General features: G+C 54.2%; 6 protein-coding genes across 6 annotated transcripts; 5 read left to right on the top strand and 1 right to left on the bottom strand.

The window, feature by feature from the left end:
- Positions 1 to 3,598: 3,598 nt before the first annotated feature.
- Positions 3,599 to 5,242, top strand: ATEG_03127 (HMG-box domain-containing protein; the record flags this gene model as incomplete). Its single annotated transcript, XM_001212305.1, has 3 exons — positions 3,599 to 3,787; positions 3,843 to 3,917; positions 3,974 to 5,242. The coding sequence occupies 3 exons, from the start codon at positions 3,599 to 3,601 to the stop codon at positions 5,240 to 5,242; spliced, it is 1,533 nt and encodes a 510-aa protein (XP_001212305.1).
- Positions 5,243 to 6,010: 768 nt separating this feature from the next.
- ATEG_03128 (DNA replication protein PSF1) lies at positions 6,011 to 6,794 on the top strand (the record flags this gene model as incomplete). The annotated part of the gene is made up of 3 exons (XM_001212306.1): positions 6,011 to 6,037; positions 6,095 to 6,639; positions 6,725 to 6,794. 3 exons carry the CDS (start codon positions 6,011 to 6,013, stop codon positions 6,792 to 6,794), a joined length of 642 nt encoding a protein of 213 aa, XP_001212306.1.
- A 947-nt stretch (positions 6,795 to 7,741) lies between these two features.
- Positions 7,742 to 11,244, top strand: ATEG_03129 (sulfate transporter family protein; the record flags this gene model as incomplete). The annotated part of the gene is made up of 5 exons (XM_001212307.1): positions 7,742 to 9,401; positions 9,448 to 9,647; positions 9,704 to 9,937; positions 9,988 to 11,165; positions 11,220 to 11,244. The coding sequence occupies 5 exons, from the start codon at positions 7,742 to 7,744 to the stop codon at positions 11,242 to 11,244; spliced, it is 3,297 nt and encodes a 1,098-aa protein (XP_001212307.1).
- Positions 11,245 to 14,820: 3,576 nt separating this feature from the next.
- Positions 14,821 to 16,655, top strand: ATEG_03130 (uncharacterized protein; the record flags this gene model as incomplete). Its single annotated transcript, XM_001212308.1, has 4 exons — positions 14,821 to 15,077; positions 15,150 to 15,348; positions 15,408 to 15,603; positions 15,658 to 16,655. The coding sequence occupies 4 exons, from the start codon at positions 14,821 to 14,823 to the stop codon at positions 16,653 to 16,655; spliced, it is 1,650 nt and encodes a 549-aa protein (XP_001212308.1).
- Positions 16,656 to 19,563: 2,908 nt separating this feature from the next.
- cpcA (amino acid starvation-responsive transcription factor GCN4) lies at positions 19,564 to 20,383 on the top strand (the record flags this gene model as incomplete). The annotated part of the gene is made up of 2 exons (XM_001212309.1): positions 19,564 to 19,588; positions 19,647 to 20,383. 2 exons carry the CDS (start codon positions 19,564 to 19,566, stop codon positions 20,381 to 20,383), a joined length of 762 nt encoding a protein of 253 aa, XP_001212309.1.
- A 1,153-nt stretch (positions 20,384 to 21,536) lies between these two features.
- Positions 21,537 to 23,382, bottom strand: ATEG_03132 (asparagine synthetase domain-containing protein; the record flags this gene model as incomplete). The annotated part of the gene is made up of 2 exons (XM_001212310.1): positions 21,537 to 22,604; positions 22,654 to 23,382. The coding sequence occupies 2 exons, from the start codon at positions 23,380 to 23,382 to the stop codon at positions 21,537 to 21,539; spliced, it is 1,797 nt and encodes a 598-aa protein (XP_001212310.1).
- Positions 23,383 to 23,671: the final 289 nt, after the last annotated feature.

Raw genomic sequence — 23,671 nt, forward strand, 5'->3', positions numbered from 1 at the left:
CCTCCCAGATAAGATCCGCCAAGACAACGCATTAGGCCCAGAATGGTTCACGCAGACGGTAGACCTTCCACCGACCTTCCATGCCTTCTACGCAACAAAGAAAGTTAGTGGCTCCTCTGGTTCCTGCGCAAGCCATCTGAGCCCCATCAAAGTCTATCAGAGTGCCGATCATGCAAGCCTCCCTTCCATCCTGCGCAGGGCCAGGGTCTAGTCTCTGACATCAATTGAGGATGTCGCCCTGATCGGCAATTAGCGCTATCTAACTAGGCCTTCTCCATGGGGCACTTCGGGGACCGTCCCCAGGCAGCGTATTCCGAAAAGGGCAATAGCTTGAAATCTCTGGGCTATGGGGTGCGACATGCAGTCGTCTGTGCTGACCGCCACATGTTCACATTGGCTTCAGATGCATGTTCCAGTGGGAGGGTTGTTGGTACGACCTTCGTGGTAGATTCATGCACCCAGGCGTGGTGGTGACCAAATCAAGGGAATGAACCCTTCAACCCTTTGATTCAGTCCACTCTCGTTGTAGAAGGAGAGGACACGAAGAGGGAGTCATGCATGAGCCGTTTACGTTCAGTAGTAGGTAGATAGTGTTTGACTCTGAGCGGATCGTTTGGAGAACCTAGTAACCTTGTTTCGCTCACGTGATCGTTCTGACACCAGTCAACCGGGCAGCTAAGATCCCGGATGTGGTCCCGTCCAAAGCGCCTATAATTCCGATGATATAGACTAGCGAGACTAGCCTGAAAGGATTCCACCGGCCAGCCCTAGGACGATGGACTAATGCAGAACACAGTATAGTGGCCTTCCTCTGGGTACCTAAACTACTAGGTACTAACTTAGGTACCTAAGAGTATCTTAGTAGGTACCTTACTGAACTAAACTAAACTAACTAACAACTTGACTCTGAACTTATAGTATAGAAAATACGGCCAACGCCGACTCAGCGGCCGCCCCACCTCCGCGACTGGTTCGAACGGGGCATGATGCGGTCCAGTGATCTGCCCCGGCCAGTCTTTAGCGTCAGTGGATACTTAAGCCGGACCAATGGTTAGCGAATCATCGTTGCGGTGGCGCCTTCTAATTATCATCGGCTTCCTTGCCGCCCGTTCTGTCAGGCAACGACCAGGCGCTCTCGCTCGCTCGCTCTTGTACCCGTGTCGGTCACTCCTCCAGGTGCTCGCGCTGTCGCACAACCGTTTAAGTCCGATGCTGTTATGTACGTCTCCGATGGTTCGAATCCAAGCCATACAACGACAGACGGAGACGATGATGACATGGAAACCGCCTCCTCGTCCACATGCTTGCCAAAACATGGAACTGCCTGCGATTTCCCAAGATGTCGGTACTGTACCTATACCTTGATCCAGGTCGTGCTGCCCTCTGAGTGGCGGCCGCGGGATCGACTGATCGACTGACCGATCATGGAACTGTGGGGAACCGGTCCAGATCGCATTTCTCCTCGCACGCACTGGAAAGGGTCGGTCGTTACGTTGGCCGTGCGTGCGGCGTCCAAACCCGCCCATGCGATGACGGCTCCGTTCCATGGTTCTGCCTCAAACAAGTCTACCTACCAACCGCATGTGTCCGTCCACCTGCGTCGACACGGAGATGAACGGTTCGCCCTGTCATCATCCTCTTTCTACGGAGTATATGATCTCCCCATCCATGGAAATAGGGATGCGACTGTATCCACTGGTTGTGTTGTCCGCACGGTGGGGATTGGCCTCGTGCCAGCCTGACTGTTTCCTACTTCGATTATAGGTATCCGTGTCTGCAGAGGGCCTCCCGCTATGCGGTTGGGAGACAATAGGTATGATATGGATGGCAGAGGTTGATTGGTGATTGGTATGGTATTGGTCTTTTTTTTATTAAAAAAGAGGAAGAAAGAGAAAAAAAAAAAAAAAAGAAAATGGAGTAGAATAGAATAAATTAAAAATATTTGAGACCATTATTGCATATTTTAGTGCGTTCTGTTTAATCTCTTCTTTGATACCTCAACATATACCTAATTCTACCATTTCGGAGTCTGATATGCAATAGCCTCATTGGTAATATCTCCTGAGCAGAGCAAAACCCGTGGGTGGATTCAGATCCTGCCAGTCATCTGGTCCCATCCTCCCATCCCATGCAACCGAGCAACATGGATTGCGGTGTTGTGCGACCAGCCGCCTCCCAGTGCCGCATGCCGCTGCTACCCTCTATCTCTATTCTTTGATATCCATATCATTCATGCCCCGTGTGTCAGTCACTATTCTCATTATCTGGGGAACACTATGTATAGAACTTCTAAGAGACGATCAAACACCCGATGTTCCAGACTTTGTCTGTCTGTGGCTCTTGTTCTTTCTCTCAGTCTGCAATTGTCTTCTATTCATGGCGGAGGGTGCAAATTTGGCACAAAGGAGGGGCGGGAGCCCAGGATTCTAGTGAGGAAGTGGGAAGACAGAGGGTCTGAATAATATCAGAGAAATTATACATGCCCAAGGACAGAGTCTAGAGGCATAAGCGATGGCATATAGCGTAGATCCCCGGGGTAGAAAGGCCCGTGAGCGACAAGAATACAAAAAAGAAAATAATTGAACGAGAGAGAAAAGAATTAATTTGACGGCAGGAGAATAATAATTCTGGCAAATAATCCCCATATCAACCATCGAAAAACGAAAAGTAATAACCCATCCTAGCCCTCCCACCAGCAACCCGACACAGTGGAACAAAGACAGCGCCATCACCTCCGCTGTCTCCTCCTCCACTGGAAAAGAAACACCGCCGCCGCCGCCAACTTCTGCTACTACCGCTTGCTGCTGCTCTGTATTTTTGGCGGCTTCTTGCTCAGGGTCTCAGCCGCGGGGGTCCCATGGTTGTGCCGTTCTAGATGAACTGAAAATCCCAGACTATTGCGATCCTACCCTGGCCTTGTTCTTATATTATATCGCTGCTGTCCGCTGCTGCAGATCCGTCTTTTCTGGATTTCTTCCACACTCATCCCTCCCCTTGACTGATTTGACTGACTGATCGGTGGATTAATATCTGTCGCATTGGTTCCCACCTTCTTTCCTTCCTTCCTCCCTCCCTCCCTCCCTATTCATTCTCTCCTAGCAATCTCCGGGTTAATATCGTGACCCTCTCCGCCGGGACCTGTTGGCTCTCCCCCTCCCTCTCCCTCCGCTTACCTCAATTCGTTTGCCTCCTGACCCTTTTCCCTCTCCAATCTCTCCCTGAATCGCACTATCTTTGCTTCTCTTCTTTACTCCCCTCCCAATTACCACGGGAGACTATTAAAAGTGCCCCTCGCTCGTGGCGCTCTCTGTCTAGTTGCCAATTCCTTGCCGCAGCCTGCGATTTGGGAGGAACCTCAAATGCAAACTTCCCCTCTCCACCATTCTACGACACTATTTTTACTCCGAATACGTCTGCTTTCTTCTATTTCATTGCTCTCCTTTGCCTCCCGAAGACCTTACTTCGTCCCAACAGCGTCCGCGCAGTCTCTCCCGCACCGGCTTTGCAACAGCGAACTTCAGCAAATTTCCTGGCTTCCAAGAGCTGCGAGAAAGTGATATCGTTATTGTGACTTCCCACCTTCCTCCTACGACCAGTCATGACGGTCTCCGCCCCAAGGCTGATTCGCGGTCAACCACTCTCCCCTCCCCAGTCCACAAGTGGAGAGCCCGTCCCAGAAGGCCACCAGGACCCCTGTTCGATCATTCAGCCATATTATTCCCCCGGTGACGCCTTTGGTGCAGCTGGACTGCACGGCAACCACGAAGGGCCGACGCCGCAGTCAATGGTCAGTACCCAGTCCCACGCCCTCAAAAGATTCTCTCCTAAACTGACTTCTGCAGTCGTACGACTCTTCCTCTTCATCGCAATACATCTCCACAGGAGACTACGCACAGCCCGTGCCATTACAACACTCCGTAAGACCCCTTAATCTTCCCTCCATCCGCACCATCACCTTGACTAACTCCCCAAGATCGCCGCGCACGGCCTCCAGGTCAACACTCCACCCCCCACCCTAGACGACAGCATTCTTCCCAACGGTTCGGACGCGGCCTCGCTGCGCTGGAGGTCGCCGCCGATCCGGCGATCGGCCCGCGGAAAGGCCAAGGGCTCGAGAGACAGCCGCGCTCGTCGTCGGCCCATGGCGAAGGACAGGCCCGATCTTCCGGGCCCGTTGAGTGAGCTGACCAAGCATATGACGCACATCCCCGTCAAGGATATGGGTGCCTGGGTGCACCGTCCCGTCGAGGTCCGTCTTCAGGAGGTGACCAAGAAGAACGGCAAGATCGCCCGACCTATGAACTCGTTCATGCTCTACCGGTCGGCCTACGCGGAGCGCACCAAGCAGTGGATCTCCCAGAATAACCACCAAGAGGTGTCCGCCGCCGCAGGCATTAGCTGGAAGCTGGAGCCTCCCGAGATCCGCGAGAAGTACGAGATGCTCGCGAACATCGAAAAAAAGAACCACATCAAGGCGCATCCGAGCTATCGCTTCTCGCCGTCCAAGGACAAGAAGAAGCGTCCCACGTCAGCGGACGGTCCCAGCAATCCGAACGAGGCCCGGAACACTCCCGAATCAAGCCCCGATTTGGGACACCACGTCCGCGACCTGAGCTATTCGGAGTTCGAAGGTGGGTGGGAGAGCCGCGGCTCCACCCCCTTTAGTTTCATCGATCAGGGCTACCTTAGTTCGTCCTGGCAGACGAACCCCGGTCGATCGGTGCCAGGGCTGATGCCGTCGCCGGAACCGACTCCTTATATTCAGCAGACCACGATCCATCAGAACCTGATGGGTGCCCACGTGGAAGACGTGCGCTTCGAGAGGGTCGATCTGCAAGAAATGCAGTATACATCGACGACGGCTTTGGCCGGGCTGCCCGGAGCAGCCCACCATGACCTTCTGCAGCCTCCGACGTCGGCGCCCGGCCGGCCTGACGGCCAGCTCGATCCTCAGCTCTTGTCCTTCTCGAGCGACGCCGGGAGCACCGCTGCAGGCAGCCAAGTCTACAGCAACTCTCATTACCCTGTCTGGCAAGAAGCGTCGTCAACCAACTCCTACCTCCCGGTTGCCACATCGCTGCCTCCTAGTACGGTGTCGTACCCCGTCGATCCGACCTACCAAGCGGGGATGCAGACCCTCGTGGATGGTCGGGATGCGTGGGACTCCAACCAGGAGACCAGTCTCGACGCTTCTGTCGGTGAATTCGACCACTGGCTCAACCACCAGGCATCGGGGTACTGAATCTGACATGGTTGGTGCTCTCAAATATTGTGACGAGGCGATGAATACAACGAGATCAATGTCATGGATTCTTTGGCGGTGTCATGCACCGCTTTCTGTCGTTTCTCTTTCTGTCTGAGTTTTCTATGGGCTAGGGCGGTTCTCTCCTCTCGTTTTAGAAGACCATGAGATCGGTATGGCGCAAATGCGGATCGGGTTCAGCTTTAGTCGGTGTTGGTTTCGATGGCTTCATGATTAGTCGTGCCTTTTGTTCTCATTTAGTTTCATATCCGTGGGTTGGAATCTGTTTGAGATGGTTTATTGTACGTGTCTCTTGGATAGAGTACCGGTTGCATATCACCTTGTGCATGACTCGGTGGATAGAAGAATATTGATACCCGTTACTATGAAGGTGCACTAGAATCCATGCTCTATCTGTATTTGACCTTGTAGAATTGGAGAAGATTAATGAATGGGCATCGTTGAAGTTGTAGATGGTCGTCCAATGGACGCTTGGCAATTAGCGGGCGATCTGTCACGTGGAGCGCGTTCAACGTGGGGAACCCAAGACGCGCCATCCATTATTCTCTCGATTTCATTGAGATACCTACACCCGACTGCTGCATTCTCTGTGATAGCGATAGTATCCTCTTACCGAGCATTCTTTCCCTATATACCATTTGTTAGCTCAAGTCCACAACTACAGTCGAAAACACCCGCCACCACACCGACCCGACCATCTACAAATTGCGCGACGGAGAATTGCATTGAACGACAGGCACCATCCTCATGTACGGCGAACTCGGGAACAAGTTGGTACGCGACTATAATTCCCTCCTCACGACTGACCCTCGCTGACCGACTCCACCACAGGTCCAACATGCCAAACGCACGCAATCCCTCGTCCACCTCCCGCCCTACCAGACCGAACTCGTGCGCATGGTAGCCCGCGAAGTGCGAGACCTCGACCGCGACGTGGCGCAGATCCTGGCCCCCTTCGAGGGCAGCTTCAACCCGTCCGCGGAGCCGGCCATCGCGTGCGCCCTGCTCGTCGACCACCTCAGCATGCGCCGCAACAAACGCTGTCTGCTGGCGTACCACCGCGTGCGCACCGAGAAGCTCGAGGAGCTCTGCTGGAAGGGCGTGGATATCCTCGAGCAGCAGCTGCCGCCGGCCGAGGAGGACGGGGCTGCCGGTGGCGGCGGCGGCGCGTCGGCGCCGATGAGCTCGCAGAGTGGGAATCACAGCTCGCTGAGTCCCGAGGAGGAGGAGTATTTTCGGCAGTATAGCGATATGCTGGCGGCGTATAAGGGGCAGTGGACGGATGTCGATCTTACGGGGAGTCTGGAGCCGCCCAAGGATTTGTTTATTGATGTGCGGGTGCTGAAGGATGCGGGCGAGATCCAGACGGAGTACGGGTATGTTGGTGTTCTCTGTCTTTTGGGTTTGTGCATGAGTGCGCGGTGCTGACTTGCTTAGGGTGATTAATCTGACGAAGAACAGTCAGCTGTATGTGCGACAGGGCGATGTGGAACGGCTGATCGCGCAGGGGTTCCTGGAGCGGTTGAGCTGATTTCGGTGGTCTGATGTCGTGATGTGTTATGTTGTGATACCCCTTTGTATATAGAGCTGGTTGATTCGTGGTCTGTCAATGTACCTACTAAGGTAGGTAGTGGACTTCCACTGTGGATATCCAATAGCGGAGTATGCGGCTAAGGTGATTGACGGCCACTACCAGGGAGCTTGCATTCCAGACCCGATCTAGACTCAGATTTTGTTGCTAATGATATTGAGTAATTCTGGTCCTCTTCTGATATACTGAGCGTAATAAGAATAATATTAATGACTACCTACATGGGAGTACTACACCTATAATGACCATTATCTCAAGAAGTACGACATCAACAGCCGTCTTAGTCATGGGATCCACTGCCGCAAAAAGAAATAATTCCCCGACTACGAGCTCCCTACGGGCCTATCATCGTCATCAGCTTCTTGTCGCATACTTCGAGCTTCTCCAGAAGCTCGTCTCCACGCCAATTCCACCTCAGCTCTCCGGGGAGAGAGTCGAGAGAGATAAGAAAGCCCCCCTCTACCAGAGGTACCGTTCGGGCGAGTGGGCCGGCGATAGCTCCCCGTGGTGATAAGACTTTTTAGTCACTCCCCTGCCAGGTCCGATAACAGCCTCTGCTCAGGAACTTCTCCGCTCGGACTCTTCGGCTCATTACAGTTCTCTCTGGCTTTCTCTCGGCCCTGGGCGATCCTCTCATATGCTGTCGGCCTCTCGTCATCTCGGCGCGACCCAATTGTCCCTCCATGCCTACCCTCCGTGCTAATCTGGTAGACAAACTCTTGCGTCATTCGGAACCGACTGTCGTCTGCGCCCGCGGCGTTTGAGCCGACCATACAGCGTCGCAGAAAGCCTGAAAATCTTGCGCCATTTTCCTTGTGGAAATTCAATACTATTGTCTGGAGATCGAACGGGCAAGACCGTCGCCCCCCGCAGGGCCGTCATCCGCGATGGGAGTACTTCGACCCCGGAGCCAGAGCGACGCTCATCGCGCCGGATTGTCTCTTCGTCGCGCATCTCTCGTCGATGACTTGGCTCCTGGGCCGCATGACTATCCGGTTGAGCAAGCCAACAATGGAAGCCCGCCTCGGACCTTGGGAATCGAACCTCTTGTCTCGGGCGGAACAAGCTACAGGACCCCAAGTCGGTCTTTCTACCATCGGTCATTCAATAACACATTAGGTGAGAATATGCGAACCTGCTGGCCCCGGATTTACCTCATGCTTCGTGTGGATCGTGTGTTGACTCCTGTCGGTGCTCTAGATCCGGCTCATTATTCTTCTAATGGTCTCCGAGAACAGTCGGCCGAACTGGCGTCCTTCGCGCTGTCTCTCAATGGGAGCTCTCCGCAGGAGAGGAACACCCTTCTCCCATCATTGGATATCTTCCATCAACCAGAAAATATGAATCTTGCGTCATCTCCCGCTGAGACTATCGTTCCAGCCCGCCGGGACTCGGAATACCACCAAACGCCCGCCGCTGGGTCGTCCGTATTGACGGAGATGATCCGCAATCCGGACGAGTTCCAAGACCTTCCGACTCCCCATGGGGCCAGCACTACGGATGGAAATGGAACGAGTCGGCCACGAGCCTCAAGCACAAGCCCCACAGCGGACGAAGTCGCAGAGGACAATGAGACCACTGAACACACATCCCTCATCCTGAGGACATCGCCCTCGAAGCCCATTTATAGCTACGGGAGTGTCGAAGATGTCGAGAGCCAGAGGTCTACGCGTAACCCGGAGGGCGGCGTACTACGAGAGACCCTCGCCAACGTCTCCTCTTGCTGTCGAGTACTATCGAACCCGAAATCATGGAGTGGGCGAGCCGTGTGGAACCGAGGTGTCGTCTACCCTGTCAGTTTACTCCCGGCGGTATTTCTCGGTCTACTGCTCAATATTCTCGACGCCCTGTCGTACGGTATGATCCTGTTTCCCTTGGGAGAGCCGATCTTCTCGGATCTTGGGTCGGACGGGATCTCGATGTTCTACGTCAGTACCATCATTGCTCAGCTGGTTTTCTCCTGCGGAGGGTCAATCTTCCGTGGTGGGATCGGTAGCGAGATGATTGAGGTCGTCCCCTTTTTCCACCAAATGGCCTTTACTATCCTGGCCCGAGTGGGTGATAACAACCCGAAATCCGTGTTGGCCACATGTATTCTAGCCTTCAGCGTCAGTTCCGTCCTGACGGGTCTGGTGTTCTTTTTGATGGGGACCTGCGGGCTGGGGTCGCTCATTGGTTTTTTCCCACGCCATATTCTGATCGGTTGCATTGGTGGTGTGGGCTTCTTTCTCCTGGAGACTGGCCTGGAAGTATCAGCTCGGCTGCCAGGCTCTCTCGAGCTCACCATTCCTACGCTGAAGAAGCTCTTTCAGTTGGATACCTTCCCCCTTTGGATTACCCCGCTAGTGCTTGCGATTGGCCTCCTGGTGTTGAAACGTTTCGTGCGATCCAATTTTCTTGTGGGTGGGTATTTCATCGCGGTGGCTGTCGTGTTCTACATTGTCAAATTTGCCGCCAGAATACCTATGGACACGCTGCGGAATAGCGGATGGGTCTTTGATGCCCCGTCATCTGCAAACCCGTGGTGGCATTTCTACACACTCTACGGTGAGTAATTTGCGGTGTTCCACTGGACCACATCTGACTATGATAGACTTTTCGGCCGTCGATTGGGCGGCCTTTGCTGACACGATCCCGGCGATGTTCGCACTCACCTTCTTCGGCATCCTTCATGTTCCCATCAATGTCCCGGCGCTGGGCATCTCCACGGGCGAGGACAATCTGAACGTGGACCGAGAGCTCGTGGCACACGGAGTCACGAATGCCTTATCAGGGTTTGTGGGTAGCATCCAGGTATGGTTACTTCCTCCCTCGAACTTTCGAACTTAGGTCTGTCGCTAATGACGTAGAACTACTTGGTGTACACCAACAGTCTGCTTTTTATCGACAGTGGTGGAAACTCCCGTCTGGCAGGAATTATGCTCGCGGCAGCTACCGGGGGCATCCTCCTAGTCGGACCTGTGATTGTCGGGTTTATCCCTGTCATGGTTGTCGGTGCACTTATCTTTCTCTTGGGAATAGAGCTGATGCAGGAAGCCTTGGTTGATACGTGGGGGAGGCTGCACCGGGTTGAGTATCTCACGGTTCGTTGAGCAAGCAGGTCGCTTAAATTCCGGTTGGCTGACTTCCACAGATTGTCATTATCGTGGTAACAATGGGTGCTTGGGACTTCGTGGTGGGTATTTTTGTTGGTATCATTCTTGCCTGCTTGAGTTTTGTCGTCCAAACGTCTCGCAAGTCCGCCATCCGGGCTAAATATTCCGGTAAAGTCGCCAGCTCAACTGTTCGGCGGCCTCCGATCCAGCAGCGGTTCCTGAAGGAGGCTGGGCAGCAGACACTAATTATCAAGTTGGGAGGTTATCTCTTCTTCGGGACAATCGTGGACGTGGAAAACACCATGCGCGGACTCATCGAGGAAGAGGCCTTCAACAGACGTCCTATCCGGTTTCTTATTCTGGATTTCTCGCGCGTGTACGGCTTGGACTTCTCTGCCGCCGAGGCGTTCACTCGCATTAACCGCGTGCTGCGCAAGCGGCATGTGCAGATGACAATATCCGGGTTAGATGTGGAGGGCGAGATAGGGCGCAGCCTGCAGAATGTGGGTCTTTTCGAATCGGAAAACGGTGTGCAGCTCTTCGAGGACCTCAATTCTGCCCTGGAGTTCTGTGAGAACAACTACCTCAAGGTCTTCTACAGCTACCGCGAAGCCCTCCTGAAGAGAACCAACGTCTCACCCACGTTCCTGGAGGTTCCCGTCTCTCAAACTCAGCACCACCTCGGCGAGGGCATCGTGAGCTCTCCCCGCCATCGGTACCTGCAGCAAGCCGCCACGACGACTCTCCATGAGGACGAGACCGCGGTGGTAGCTCCCGCTGCATGGTCCGCAATGCGCCAACCGCTTCCACTCCTGCTCCAGACATTCCAAGGGTTGACTGCGCGGAACGAGGATTTCTGGTTCCCCGCGTGTGCGTATTTTGTCAAAGAAACCTACGCCGCAGGCACCGTGCTGTTCCAGGAGGGCGACGTACCCGCTGGGTTCTATCTTCTGGAATCCGGCATGCTACGTGCAGAGTACGAGCTTCCCCAGGGCAGCTACTTTGAGCTGATTGTGGCTGGAAGACCGTGCGGCGAGCTGCCGTTCTTCAGTGAAACCCGACGGACAGCAACAGTCAAAGCCGAACAGGATTGCGTTGCGTGGTGTTTGAACGTGGAGAAATGGCGGGCGCTGAAGGAACAGGAACCTGAGATTGCGCGGGAACTGCTGACGGTCAGTCTGAAGCTGACGACGGAGCGGATGGACTGTATTACTTCGTAAGTGGTTCCTCTGTTGGTGTTGCGGTGCACGTACTAACTCTGTGATGTCAGTTATGTTCTCACGATGGCGGCCTGATACGTGTCACGAACTTGCCTGTTTCTAATAACTTTCTGCCATCTCGATGGGTTTGATCCTATCGGGAAGAATGGACCTTTGCATCTGTGGTTTTGGGCGGTTGGCTGAGCGTTTGTAATCTATATTGGTGGACATTTGGAGATATGCATACAGTATGCATTTGATATGTACAGATGCTGACATATCTTTCTACCTGTTTATACATCTGATGAATTGAACGACGTGAGATACCTTCTTCCATATCTGGATGAGCATGTGAGGGGGTTGCGTCTAGGTCTTGCTCCCTTTTAGCTAAGAAAAGCGGGGAAATGCCTGCATAGTGATGGGCGGTAGCAGTTCCGCGATATTCTGAGCGTTCAAGAACAAACTCTTTGTTCTCGGTGCCCAGTCTTGGTTAGCTGGGATATTCAAGAACCAAGGGCGATGGAAAGAAGCGGAAACGCTGCTAATCCAGTTCACAGAGGGGTTACAAGGAAGTGCTCGGAACAAACAATCGCTCTTATCTGGCATGTACATTAGATGTAACATTTGTCATTGAACCAGGTGACTACATCAGACTGCAGACTGGGTACACTTTGGCGTTATAGTTCCGCTTTTAGAATCTCCTGCCTGTTGTTAAAGCATGTGTGCGACCCCTAGTGACTGTCTATCTTATTGATTAGGGAGTAGATTCATTGATGAAATCCACCAGGATAGAGCACGGGCATTCTATTTGACAACAGGTACATAGACAGTCACTAGGGGTCCTATAATTCGGGCGTTCTTCGTCAATAATCCTAGTACTAACTACGGTAGTGGCTGATATGAAATCTGACCTGTAGGTACTTTTGTCCAGCGACTAATCCCGTTAATTAGCTGCAAATCGTTGCAACGGTTTGTACCTGTACCCCAACGGCCCCGACTGAGCGCATACGGAGTACATGAGGTCATGCACGAGATGCGTGTACGTAGGTGCTTGCTGCGGAGGACAGGCCACCGTGAAAAAGGGAGAGGATGGCGCAATCCCGAGTCGCTTGCCGCCGAGGATGACTCCACACCCTGGACTTATGACATGTCGCAGCACACTGTCGCATTCGATGCGCCGACTCGAAACATGGTGGCCGGATCGAACTGTGCGATAGGGTCCTGGGGTAATTACCTGGGCAAGAAACCAGATAAGATGAAACGCTCACCGCTCATCGCAATCGAGGGGCAGTCCTTGAGGGAAGGGGAAAAGAAAACGGGATAGGGAGGGACTGATAGGACTGAAGGTAGAGACGGGAGTAGTGGGATCGTCATCACACGGACAGACGATCGACGGTGGTCTGATTGGCGTGTGGTCGCGAAACGGGCGAAAAGGGGGAGTGGAGCCCTGCTGTTAGTCTGGTCGACTTAACCTTATTGAGAAGCGCCGCAGTGGAGACCGTTGATATTAGACTGAAGACTTTTGTCATCGTATTCTTATACGGAGTAGCTAGTAGTTAAAAGTAACTATGCCTAACTGGATGGAAGGAGAAGGATTTGTCTGAGGTCATTCTGCCATGCGCGTTGTCATTTTTATCGAACTGCAGGAAGTCATTGGCTGGTGTTTCGCGGATGAAGTTAATTTTCTTATACTGTCTCCTATACAGTTTCCTTGGGCAGTGATAGGGCTGCGTCGACATCCTGCGAGACGATAGCGCGCAACCCAGGTGGGGCGGCCGACGTCCGATTCCTAGTCCCTATATGGAAGTTTTCGCTTTGCTTTGCTTTTCGGGGTGGTTTGACTCTGGTGGTGGTACGGACGAGGGCGATGATTATCATCAGCGGTTAATCTTGGACCAGGTAGGAAGGGATGCGCCGGTCGTCCACCAGAAGCAGCCAAAGTCCCGATCAATTATTGCCCCTCGACGGAGTAGTTATACGAGGAGTTTTATCACCGATGACTAACTACGTTGCCTTAGAAGTAGTAGTTTTGATAACCAACAAGATCCAACATTCTTGCATATCGCATGACGAAATCATGGAGGGGGATGCCCTTCCCTGGTTGGTCACCTCTCGGGGTCACGGGGCAAGCGTCGCGTGGACAGTCGGCTGGTCCTTAGAAATCACTGGCAGGAAATGAGTATTGCCGGGCGCATATCTTCGACCCAAGCAGGAGATCGTTGTCGTCGGGAATGCGCCGTTTGGACGGTCTGGTCTTGATGGAGGATGAGACGGCCAGGGAGGTGGTGGGGATCCTTTAAACCCGGGTGGGCTTAGCCAGAGGACTAGAACACGGAATATGCTTTTAGTGCCCTATCGAGGGTCCTGATTGGGAAGCATGGGCTCCTTTTGCTTTTGTTACTTTAGTCACGATTTTGATATTTTTTTTTTTTTTTTTCGTCTCCAATTTTCGAACACGGCTCCACCCGACAGATCGATGCTGGTGGAGCTGTTCAGGGTCACTGTCCTTCAGGAGCTCAGGAGCTGTGCTGTATGTACAGAACATCTCATCCATCTGATGCGAGTTAGATATATGGAGGGAGTGGCCGAAAAGCAATGTAAGCTATTCTCGTCCGGTATTCTGATTCAGACTCCTACCAGCGCTCCTGAGGTTCGATGGGATTCCTCGAGAGCCCAAGGGTAGGACAGGGAAACCCACCAGATGATCCCAAGGGGAGCACAACCATGGAACCGACCCGAGTTGGTCGGTGGCTGGGTCGACTATTCAGGAGTTGGAGCTCCTAGTCAAACATCAGGAGAATCTTCATACTTGCCTAACTAGCTGGTCGTCAATCTAATACTCTGTACGCATGCTGGGTATCGAGCTCCGTAGTATGGCAGAAAGTTCTCTCGGAATGGACAGCCGTTGTTGAAGCTGCACGACCGGTGATCTCTCGGCCAGTCAGGAGGCCGCCAGGAGCTGTCAGTGTGTTAAATAATCGGTACTGTGCTGTAGACGTCTTGCAAGACTGGCATAATAGTAGCTAATTTTATCATTCACGAGGACAGCCCTCGCCACTGGCGCATCTTGAAGCCGTCTGCATCATCGGAAGACAACACCATCCAACCAGACCGGTGAACACCAACCTCCCTATCCACGACTCATCAAGTAGAAGTACAATGGAAGAAGACGAAGATAGACCCCCCTAATTAACCTGGAAATCGAGCTGCCCCACTGGGAGGTGTCTAGGCTGGCAACAAACTCGCCCTGCAGCTCCTTTCCCCTTCTAGTGCCCTCCTTTCTTGCTGGTTCGCCCCTGCTCCCTTCATCGGTCTATTTTTTTCCTTTTTTCCTTTTTTTTTTCCCTTCCCTCCTCTCTCTCCCCTCTTCTTCTTCTTCTTCTCTTCTCTCCTCTCTTCTTCCTCCTCTTCCTCTTCCCATTCCATTCCATCTGCTCCCCAAAGCTCAACCCCAACGCCTCTTTTCTTTTTCTTTCCCCTTCGTTGTGATACCCGAGCTCTTCAAGCCCTCGTGCTGCGAAAGCTCTTGTTTCTGTTGAGATACCCCCTTACCAAAAAAGAGATACCCATTCCTCTCCCGTTTGCGAAGCTCCGTCCCACGGCTTCCATTACCCAACACATACCTATTTTAATCCACCTACTATAATTACTTCCATTCTAACCCCCCTCATCATGTCTGATACTCAGAAGCCTGTTGAGGAGACCCCCGTCGCCGCTCCGGTCACCGACGCTCCTGCGGCCACCGAGACCCCCGCCACTGAGGCTCCCAAGGAGACTCCTGCGGCCGCTGAGTCCTCCGAGGCGGCTCCTGCCACCGAGGAAACCAAGAAGGAGGAGGAACAGCCCAAGGAGGAGGCCAAGGAAGAGCCTAAGGAGGTCACCCCCGCCTCCGAGGGTGTCCTGGGCTACAAGGCTCCCGGTCTGGTCAAGTAAGTCATCTCCCCTGCCGGTTCGCGACGCGCCGAATTACCAGAGAGGTCACTAACCTTCGTCACTCGCAGGGGCCTTCGCTTCGCCAAGCGCTTCTTCTACTTCAGCGACGACGCCGTCGAGGCCAAGCAGCTCGCCACCTACCAGCAGAATGAGAAGCCCGCTGTCGCCCACCCCACCGTCGCCTGGGCTACCCAGACCGGTAAGGGTCTGCTCTTCATCGTCAAGCGTGCGGAGGACAAGGCCACGCCTGCCGGTATCCTGAACCTTGTAAGTAGTGGCACGCGATACCTCATACAATGTCATGCCTAACATCAAACAGGGCCGAGATCTCCGATCTTACCAAGGAGAGCTCCACTGAGTTCCTTTTCAAGATCAACGGCCAGAAGCACACCTTCCAGGCCGCCAACGCCGCCGAGCGTGACAGCTGGATTGCCGCCATCGAGGCCAAGTCCGCCGCCGCCAAGGCCGAGAAGGAGACCATCACCTCCAGCGAGGGATACAAGGCTGAGCTGGAGAAGCTGAGTAAGTTGAACGAACACCCCGGTCCGTAAACCCTCCATTCTAACCGTCCAACAGCCAAGCCTGCTGTCCCTGAGCCCGCCAAGAAGGCCGCTGAGCCCAAGGAGGAGCCCAAGAAGGAGGAGGCTGCGGAAGAAGCCAAGAAGGACGAGGCCGCCCCTGCTGAGGAGCCCAAGGACGAGGCCAAGGAGAAGGCCAAGAGCCGCTCCCGCTCCCGCAAGCGCACTAGCATCTTTGGTATTCTGGGCCGTTCGGGCGAGAAGGATGCTGAGGCCGCCGAAAAGAAGGAGGAGAAGGCTGAGGAGGCTAAGCCCGCCGAGGCCTCCGCTGAAGCCCCCGCCGAGTCTTCTGCTGCTGCTGAGACCACCGAGGCCGCCCCCGCCGCTGAGGAGCCCAAGAAGGAGGAGCAGCCCAAGGAGGAGGCCAAGGAAGAGAAGAAGGAGGAGAAGAAGGACGACAAGAAGTCCAAGCGTACCTCCATCTTCGGTAACCTCTTCCAGAAGGTCGCCAGCCCTTCTCACGAGAAGTCGGAGAAGGAAGCCGCCGCCCCCGCTGAGACCCCTGCTGTTTCCAGCACTGCTCCCCAGCTTGACAACCCCGTCGAGGGTGAGGCCTCTCAGCCCAAGGAGGACAAGGTGGAGGCTGCTCCTGAGGCTACTGCGGAGGGTGAGGCTGCTAAGGACGCCACCCCTGCCCAGTCCCCCGCTGCCGAGACCCCTGCTGGCAACAAGGAGAAGCGTCGCACTTCTTTCTTCGGTAACTTTGGCAAGAAGAAGGCTGACTCGGACAACGAGGGCACCGACGGCGAGGCCAAGTCCAAGGGCAACAAGCTCGGTGGTCTGTTCCGCAAGCCCAGCAAGGCTGTGAAGTCTGAGACCAAGGAGACCTCCGCCGAGACTACCGAGGCCAAGGAGGAGGCTGCCCCCAAGGAGGCCCCCGTTGAGGAGTCCCCTGCCGAGGAGAGCGCGAAGCCCGCCGAGGCTACCACCAACGGCGAGGAGTCCAAGCCCGCCAACGTCGCCGCCACTTCCACTCCTGTCCAGGCTGCTGCGTGAAGTGCTTCACCGAAGAGGGCAGTCGAGTATGAGAAGTGGTGGGATCCCACGTCTTCATACCGATGATCAACGGTCTTGATTGTGATCACGAAAGCCCGGGAAGAGAAACCGAAAATACTAGTAATACCTGCGTGAAATTCGTTTGTGTGTTTGTTGATTGTTTTTGCATTGTCACTGTTTCGGCTGCCCTGCTGTTCGGGCGTGGATCAGTTGGGAAAGTGACAACGATACCCGATGCTGTTTTGGCGGTCCCTTCGGCCCTGATGTCCTTGCGTCTGGAGCCACATTCCGTTCCTTTATGATATCCCGTTCCCGCGAGGATGACCCCCCGTATGGGGGGGCCCTTGCGTGTGTTCATGTTGTGCGCCGTCCAAGCTAGATTGATACCACTGTTGTTTTTGCGTGCTTGATTCCGCTGCTTGATGATGTCTGTTGGTTTGACTTGATTCGTTTTTGATACCCTAAGGGGAGGAAGGGTGATCTTGCCAGTTGGATGGGTACGGGACTGGTGCTTAATATGTTGGAGCCTCCCGCCACAACGCCATTGACCGGATCGCGGACTGTCCGTGGGGGATGGATAGTGGGGTGACGGACATGCAGCCCATGCTCGTTGCCGCCGATCCACCCATACAGCATCATAGGTAATAGCTAATAGAATCAGTGTTTTATTGTTATTGTATGCTTAAGCAGTGGTCTGTCCGTTAGTCTGCAGCGTAGTTTAATCGCACGGCCCCGACATGGCTGGTGTTGAGCCTCAGCGGGTGATGTCATGATGGAGATCTTGCATTCCAATCATGGTGTATTTCATTGCGTGCCTACTCTGTAGTACATGTCAATGACAGGAATGATAAATAGGGCAGTGGTTGTATCAACATCGAGTCTTGCTGACATACAACTGTCACGAGGCCCGCGGGGTACGAATTCATCTTCGTGGAGTTATCTCTTCCTGGCTACCGTCGTCTCCATGTCTGAGGACAGATATATATATCCACCGGTTGAATGAACTTATGAGCATTTAATCCTGCCAGTCTTTAGCCAATACACAAATCCCCGGCCAATCCGCCTGAATGGACAAATCCTCCTCACAGGATGAGACCCCTCGTTAGCAAGGTAGGCCACAAGATGAAGTTTCTCGATCCTCGCTGCTTAGAAACCATACAAGGTCGAGCCGTCGTCCATGAATTTGTAAGCCGCGATATGCTCGGAAATTGCAGCCGCTTGGCATAATCCGTCGACCCGAACTCTTGGGGGGGGGATTTCATTCTGGTTTTTATCACATGTCTTACCTAATGTGATGTGGTCATTCCGGCGACTTGGTGAAATCTTGTTTTGCTAGCCAGACTATGCTTGGTTTGGTTAACGCTCGACGAGGAGTGAATGGCTGACGAGTTCATTCGGACCGGTTTCTTTTCCGGCGTCATCGCGAGGATGTGCCTAGTCGGAATGGATCCCTTGCTCCAAATAACATTACATTCGACATACGGAGGACAAAGTAAATCCCATCTACTCCTAACTATCTAGGTAGACACGTTCTGCAATGTTGCAATGTTCAAGGAGGTGGTAGTGGACCTCGCTATTTGAGACAGGCTACGCCGCAGATACGAAGTGGAGGTTGCAGACGGCAAGAAACCGGCGGGATAGAGTTCAGACTGGAGCCAATTTCACGCCCTTTGACGGAGCACGGCACCGCCCTTGAGGCTCAGCCCCAGGCTGTCGGCTGGCGGAGTTCCCCATTGAGAGCCCGACAGAGGCTGTGACAATGTCTGCCTGCAAGGATTCTGGCCTGATTCGCCAATCGCACCGTCCGACCAGGAGCCCCAGGCATTCTCGAACGGGGGTCCGCAGCCAATCAGCACGACGAATGGGGGTGTGACTCACACCGGCTGACCGCGGACCCCTGTCCTTGCCCGTTTTGGCCTAGCGTGCCAGGCGGGGAAGCGACGCGTCCTGATTGGCCGCAATGCGGATCACGGGCGCACACACCCGCTTAAGAAGTGCCTGATTTCCCCCTCCCGTCGTTGCCTGGCGTTTTTCTTTTCCTCCTCTCCATCTATCTCTCTTTTTTTCATCCATTATCTTCACGTCTTCTTCACCCGTCACCATACTACCATTGTCTGATACTACGCTTTTACACCACGTCCTCGCCCAAAATGAACTTCTAAACTCTTCCCCCGGAAAGAGCCCGTCTTTCTCCTCCGAGACAGACACCATAGATCCTCCACGGACCTCGTCGTTTACCCCCATCTCTACTCAACAACCCCCCTCAGAGTCTCCTTTTTCAGGACCTCTGAACTTTAGCATCGCTTCGCGTAGCTCAAGTTCTCACCCGAACTCTCTACCCACGTTCGACGTCACGTCGTTCACCACGGATAACCATCAGCAATCATGGCTTCCTTCGCCCCCGCCCCAGCAGCCACTGGCTCAGCATCTGAATCCGGATTCCAACGCGATCAACAACAACAACTCCCTGCAGGAGGACTTCGTGCTATACCCAGCGCATCCCAGGGACTCTCGTGCTCCAGCTCCTCTGAGTACAACCCCTAGATTGTCTCCATACTATCAACATCCGCATCTGGTCCGTTCCGGGCACCTTTCTCGACGACACTCTCTGAGCTTGCAGCAGCAACTCCAGCAGCAGCAGCTTGCAGCCTCGCCTGTCCAGGTTCCTCGGGTGACCAGACTTGCCGCGCAGTCTACCGGGTTCCCTCTGTCCACGTCTCTTCGGTCTAGTCCCTCCAGTCGGAAGCAGCACCTTTTGCGTCTGCACGCTGCCGCCGTTGCTTCGAATTCGGCGCCATCTCTTCCGAATTCTGCTTATCCTTCCCATCAGCGCCCGCCTGTTCCTCTATTCAACAGTCCCGTCAATTACACACAGAAACAACACGATCCTACTCGTCATCGTCGCATCATGTCTACCCCCAACATTGTTCAAGGTAAGTCGCACTGGTGATCTCGCGTGCTCCATCGCATGCGCTGACCCTCGCGCCGCAGATCTCCCGGATCTGTTCGATTTCACCTCCGACCAGTTTGGTGGTGATTTCGACGCAGCCATGGAGCCCACCATGCTCTCGCCCCACCAGATCCCTACCGGCATCATGGCGTCCAAGGATCCCATGGGAGATGTTCCTTCGGGAACCATCTCTCCTAAGGATCTGCTGATGGATGCATCTGCGCCTCCCTCCACCTCTTTCACGGACCTGAGCACTCCGTCCTTCGAGTCGCCAGGCTACTTCAGTCAAGACACCTCGCCCATGTTCGCTACCGACATGGAGCTGGGTCCTGGCCACGAGGAGTGGGATTCTCTCTTCCCTCCTCAGGATGGCTTGTCCATTCCATTTGACGCGGCCGCCCTGGAAGTCACTGAAGCGGCTCCTGCTCCGGCTCCGGCTGCTGCAGAACCCAAGGTGGAGACGCCTTGTGCGTCCCCCATGGTCCGTAACTCTTCTCGCGCCCCCTCTCCGGGCTCGACCCGCTCCGGCACCAAGCACTCCACTGTCGCGGGTGTCAACGCTCGTCAGCGCAAGCCGCTGCCTCCCATCAAGTATGACTCTGGCGATCCCGTGGCTCTGAAGCGGGCTCGCAATACCGAGGCCGCCCGCAAGTCCCGGGCTCGCAAGCTGGAGCGCCAGGAGGAGATGGAACGTCGCATCGCCGAGCTGGAAAAGTCTCTGGAGGAGGCCCAGCAACGGGAACAATATTGGAAGGCGTTGGCCGAGAACCGGGCCTGAATGATGCAACCCAAAAGTTTTCTTTTTCTTTTGCCTTGACGAGTATTGTTATGACCTGTATCATGCTGTTTCTGCACGCTCTGTTTTGAATGGGCCCTATGGTGGGCGGGGGCGTAGAGCCTCTCGTCACCCAATGGTTGAAGTACCAGTCAGAGTCTAGCCACCTGATGATGACGCTTCTCCAGAAAAGTTTCTTTCTTAACCACGATCCACCGTTGCCTTGGTAGCTATCGGTATCTCGATGTTTTATTGTGTTTTTTTACCATCGCTCTTGTGATCCTTGGGTATTTGTCTGTTTACCATGGCCGGTTCTGATGTCTCCTGCAGTAGTCAGGATTGACTCGTGGCCCTAATATTTGTTTTATGTTTGGTCGATTTGATCGTCTAATTACGTTGTCTTATTACTTGTATCAGATTGTCTCAATCAACTATTGTCATTCGCTACTTTTCTTGATTGTAGATTCGTAAATCGAGCTACGTTAGTAGCTACACGGCTTTAGTGTAGGGCAGATGTTTTCGTCTCATATATATACAAGGAAATGTCAACAGCTCAGACTTGCCTTTTCACGGTTCACCGACCAAATCCATCCAGCCCAACATCGCCTCCGCTCAGTTCCCATCCGATCCCATCATCCAGAGCCACCAGAGACACCGTCATCCACCGGTATCTCTATGTAACTGGCCACCTCTCGTCAACAAAACCGGCTCATGTGTCACCGCCAAATCTCAACGACAGTACCAGTCCAGTCCCATAACACAACCTTTCCTCGGTCCCTCCCGATCCGACGATGCGGCGCAAGGAGCGGATGAAGACGAGGCTGCAATCATAGGATGGCGGTTGCTGTCTGCGGGCAAAGAACAGATGGTGGTGTGTACTGCATAGAGCATGGATCTTGTTGGTAGAGCGATGGTGTGTTCCATGGAGGATGGAGGTCAGGATGTCCCGTTGGGCAGGTGGGTAGATGATGGGTGATGAGGAGCGTGGGATGGGCGTGGTGACGGTCTCAGAAGTATCTGATCTGTGTTTATCTTCATCGCTGTTGGTTTGACCGAGATGGGAGGGGTGGGAGAGGGTATGATGGGTGGTAGGTAGATTGGAATCAATTGAGGGGATATCGATATGTACGCGTGTAGAAAGATGACGGTATTCAGCTCAATGCATCGGTGCCCCTGGGTGCGGCCTTTCTCCCTTTTGGCGGTGCGAGAGCCCAAAACTGGATCGCACGTTTTCTTCTCGCGCGCCACGCCCGACATGCCTAGACGGAGCGCCCACGAGTCGCAGGGCTTTCTTCTCCGCGTCCAGTGCCGGAGCGAGGGCATCCTCCGGGACGCCGAAGCCGCACTTCGCCCAGACGGGCATCTGCACCACCCACGAGACGAAGTCCTCGTCGAGGTACGGGAACCGCGTTTCCCGCCCCCAGTGCGCGAGGACCCGGTTGTCCCGACCGAGATTGCGCTTGCCGAGCCGGCTGACGTCCAGATCGATCTCGTCGATCAACCCCGGAAACCCGGCGCGCGCGAACGCCACCCCATGGCGTGAGTAGCCTGCGAAGAGCTCGTCGGCGCCCAGGCCCGAGAGAAGCACCCGAGCCGGCGTGGTGTAGGGCTTTGGTGCGGCGTCAGGCTGCCGGCTGTCAACGGCTGTCCCTTGGCCGCGGGCGGCGAAATACAACGCGCAGGCGATTGACAGATCCATCTCCGTGTTGTGGGGGCGCATCAGGCGTTTCACCGTGTCCCGGTGCGCGAGGGTCTCCACGTAGGGGATGTCGATTGCGACGAACCGCCAGTTCCGGCTCGGACACACCCTCTGGAGCTCGGCGAAGGCGGCGCGTCCGGTGATCCGGTCCGGGCAGCTCTCGTACACGGATAGTTCTTTCGATGACACTTGGGCTGCTTTGTCTTTCTTTGATGATGCAGCTGCCGCGGCTGCAACACGAGGATTTTCAAACGCGACGTTGAGTAGATCCACCGTCTCGTCGGGGGGTAGAAGTTCGTGCGACAGCCGAGCGAGGAGAGTGCAGTCGAGGCCGCCGGAGAACAGCACGGCGGTCTTGGTGTTTCTCTCAACCGAGAATTCTGGAGGCTCGCGAACGTTTTGGATTCTCACCGCGAGGGATTCGCGGAGCTTCTCCTCTAGTAATTTGACTGCAGGAGATTCGGTATTCAGCTGAGGTGGGGTGGATGCTGGGAGAGATTTGTTCATCAATGGGATGGGATTTTTCTGCATGCTTGGTTAATATTTGTTTCGCGAACGGTGATAGGCAACATACTAGATGAGGCGTGGATGACTCTGTACGCTCCCATGGGAGCGTTTGGATGCTATTTTGATTGAAAGAAGTGGCGTTAGTGTCAGCAGTAGGAACTTCAGGGTGGACCCGAAAGATATCATGCGTCAAGTCAATCATATGCACTCCATTGGTGTCTACCTCCTCGAAATTGGTGGAGGTGCCATCGCAAAGACTGCAGACTTTGAAAGCTCCGCTGGCATCGAAACCTTGAAGCAGGGAACGCCTTCCCAAGCAATCTCTGCCAAAATACAGACGGGAATTGACTGCGTCGTAGAAGACAAACGCAAAAGCCCCGGAGATGCTGCTGATGACATCTGCAACTCTCTGCACCGAAGCCTGCGAACGTCCAGATGCATCTGACGAGGGACTTGCAGCCTGCAGCAATAAGTGAAAGATCAGTTCGGCGTCATTGCCTTGGATACGTTCACCTGTTATCCTCCAGGCGTCGCCATTCCAGCACAATACGGAGTGACTTGTTGTGTCTACTATCGGCTGTGAAAGTACAGATGCCCCTCTCATCGACAGGACTGTTGACGCGAAAGTAAGGGCGACAGGGCGCGTTCTGTGAGTTTCAGGACATCCAATGGCGACATCTTGGTGAAGCGTGTGCTCTTGGAAGCTGTCTGGCCCTCGGTTGCGCAGTAGAGAACAGGTCTCCAGGGTGGGATCCACGGGTCCAGTTGCACTGACGGAGAAGAAGATCCCACACATGATAGACCCTGCTAGAGAGGGAGGTAGTGTTGGACACTGAGAGGATGTAATCGAGTCTGTTGTTGCAAGGAAAATCCGCGGGAAGAGGGCATGTCGGGGAAAGGATAATCCGGAATCGGGGATGCGGGCGGATCGAGAGTGTATCGAACGATGATTACCTCCCCTTCTACCTTCGATTTGTACCTCTCGGTTCGCCTTCTCTCCCTCTATAGACACCGCGTCTTGTTATCGACATTGTCCCACTGACACCCATTCATTTCACTGCTGGCTGTGCCTTGGCGATCACCAC

The sequence above is a fragment of the Aspergillus terreus genome, genomic scaffold (assembly GCF_000149615.1).
Source record: "Aspergillus terreus NIH2624 scaffold_4 genomic scaffold, whole genome shotgun sequence".
Taxonomy (NCBI): Eukaryota; Fungi; Ascomycota; class Eurotiomycetes; order Eurotiales; family Aspergillaceae; genus Aspergillus; species Aspergillus terreus.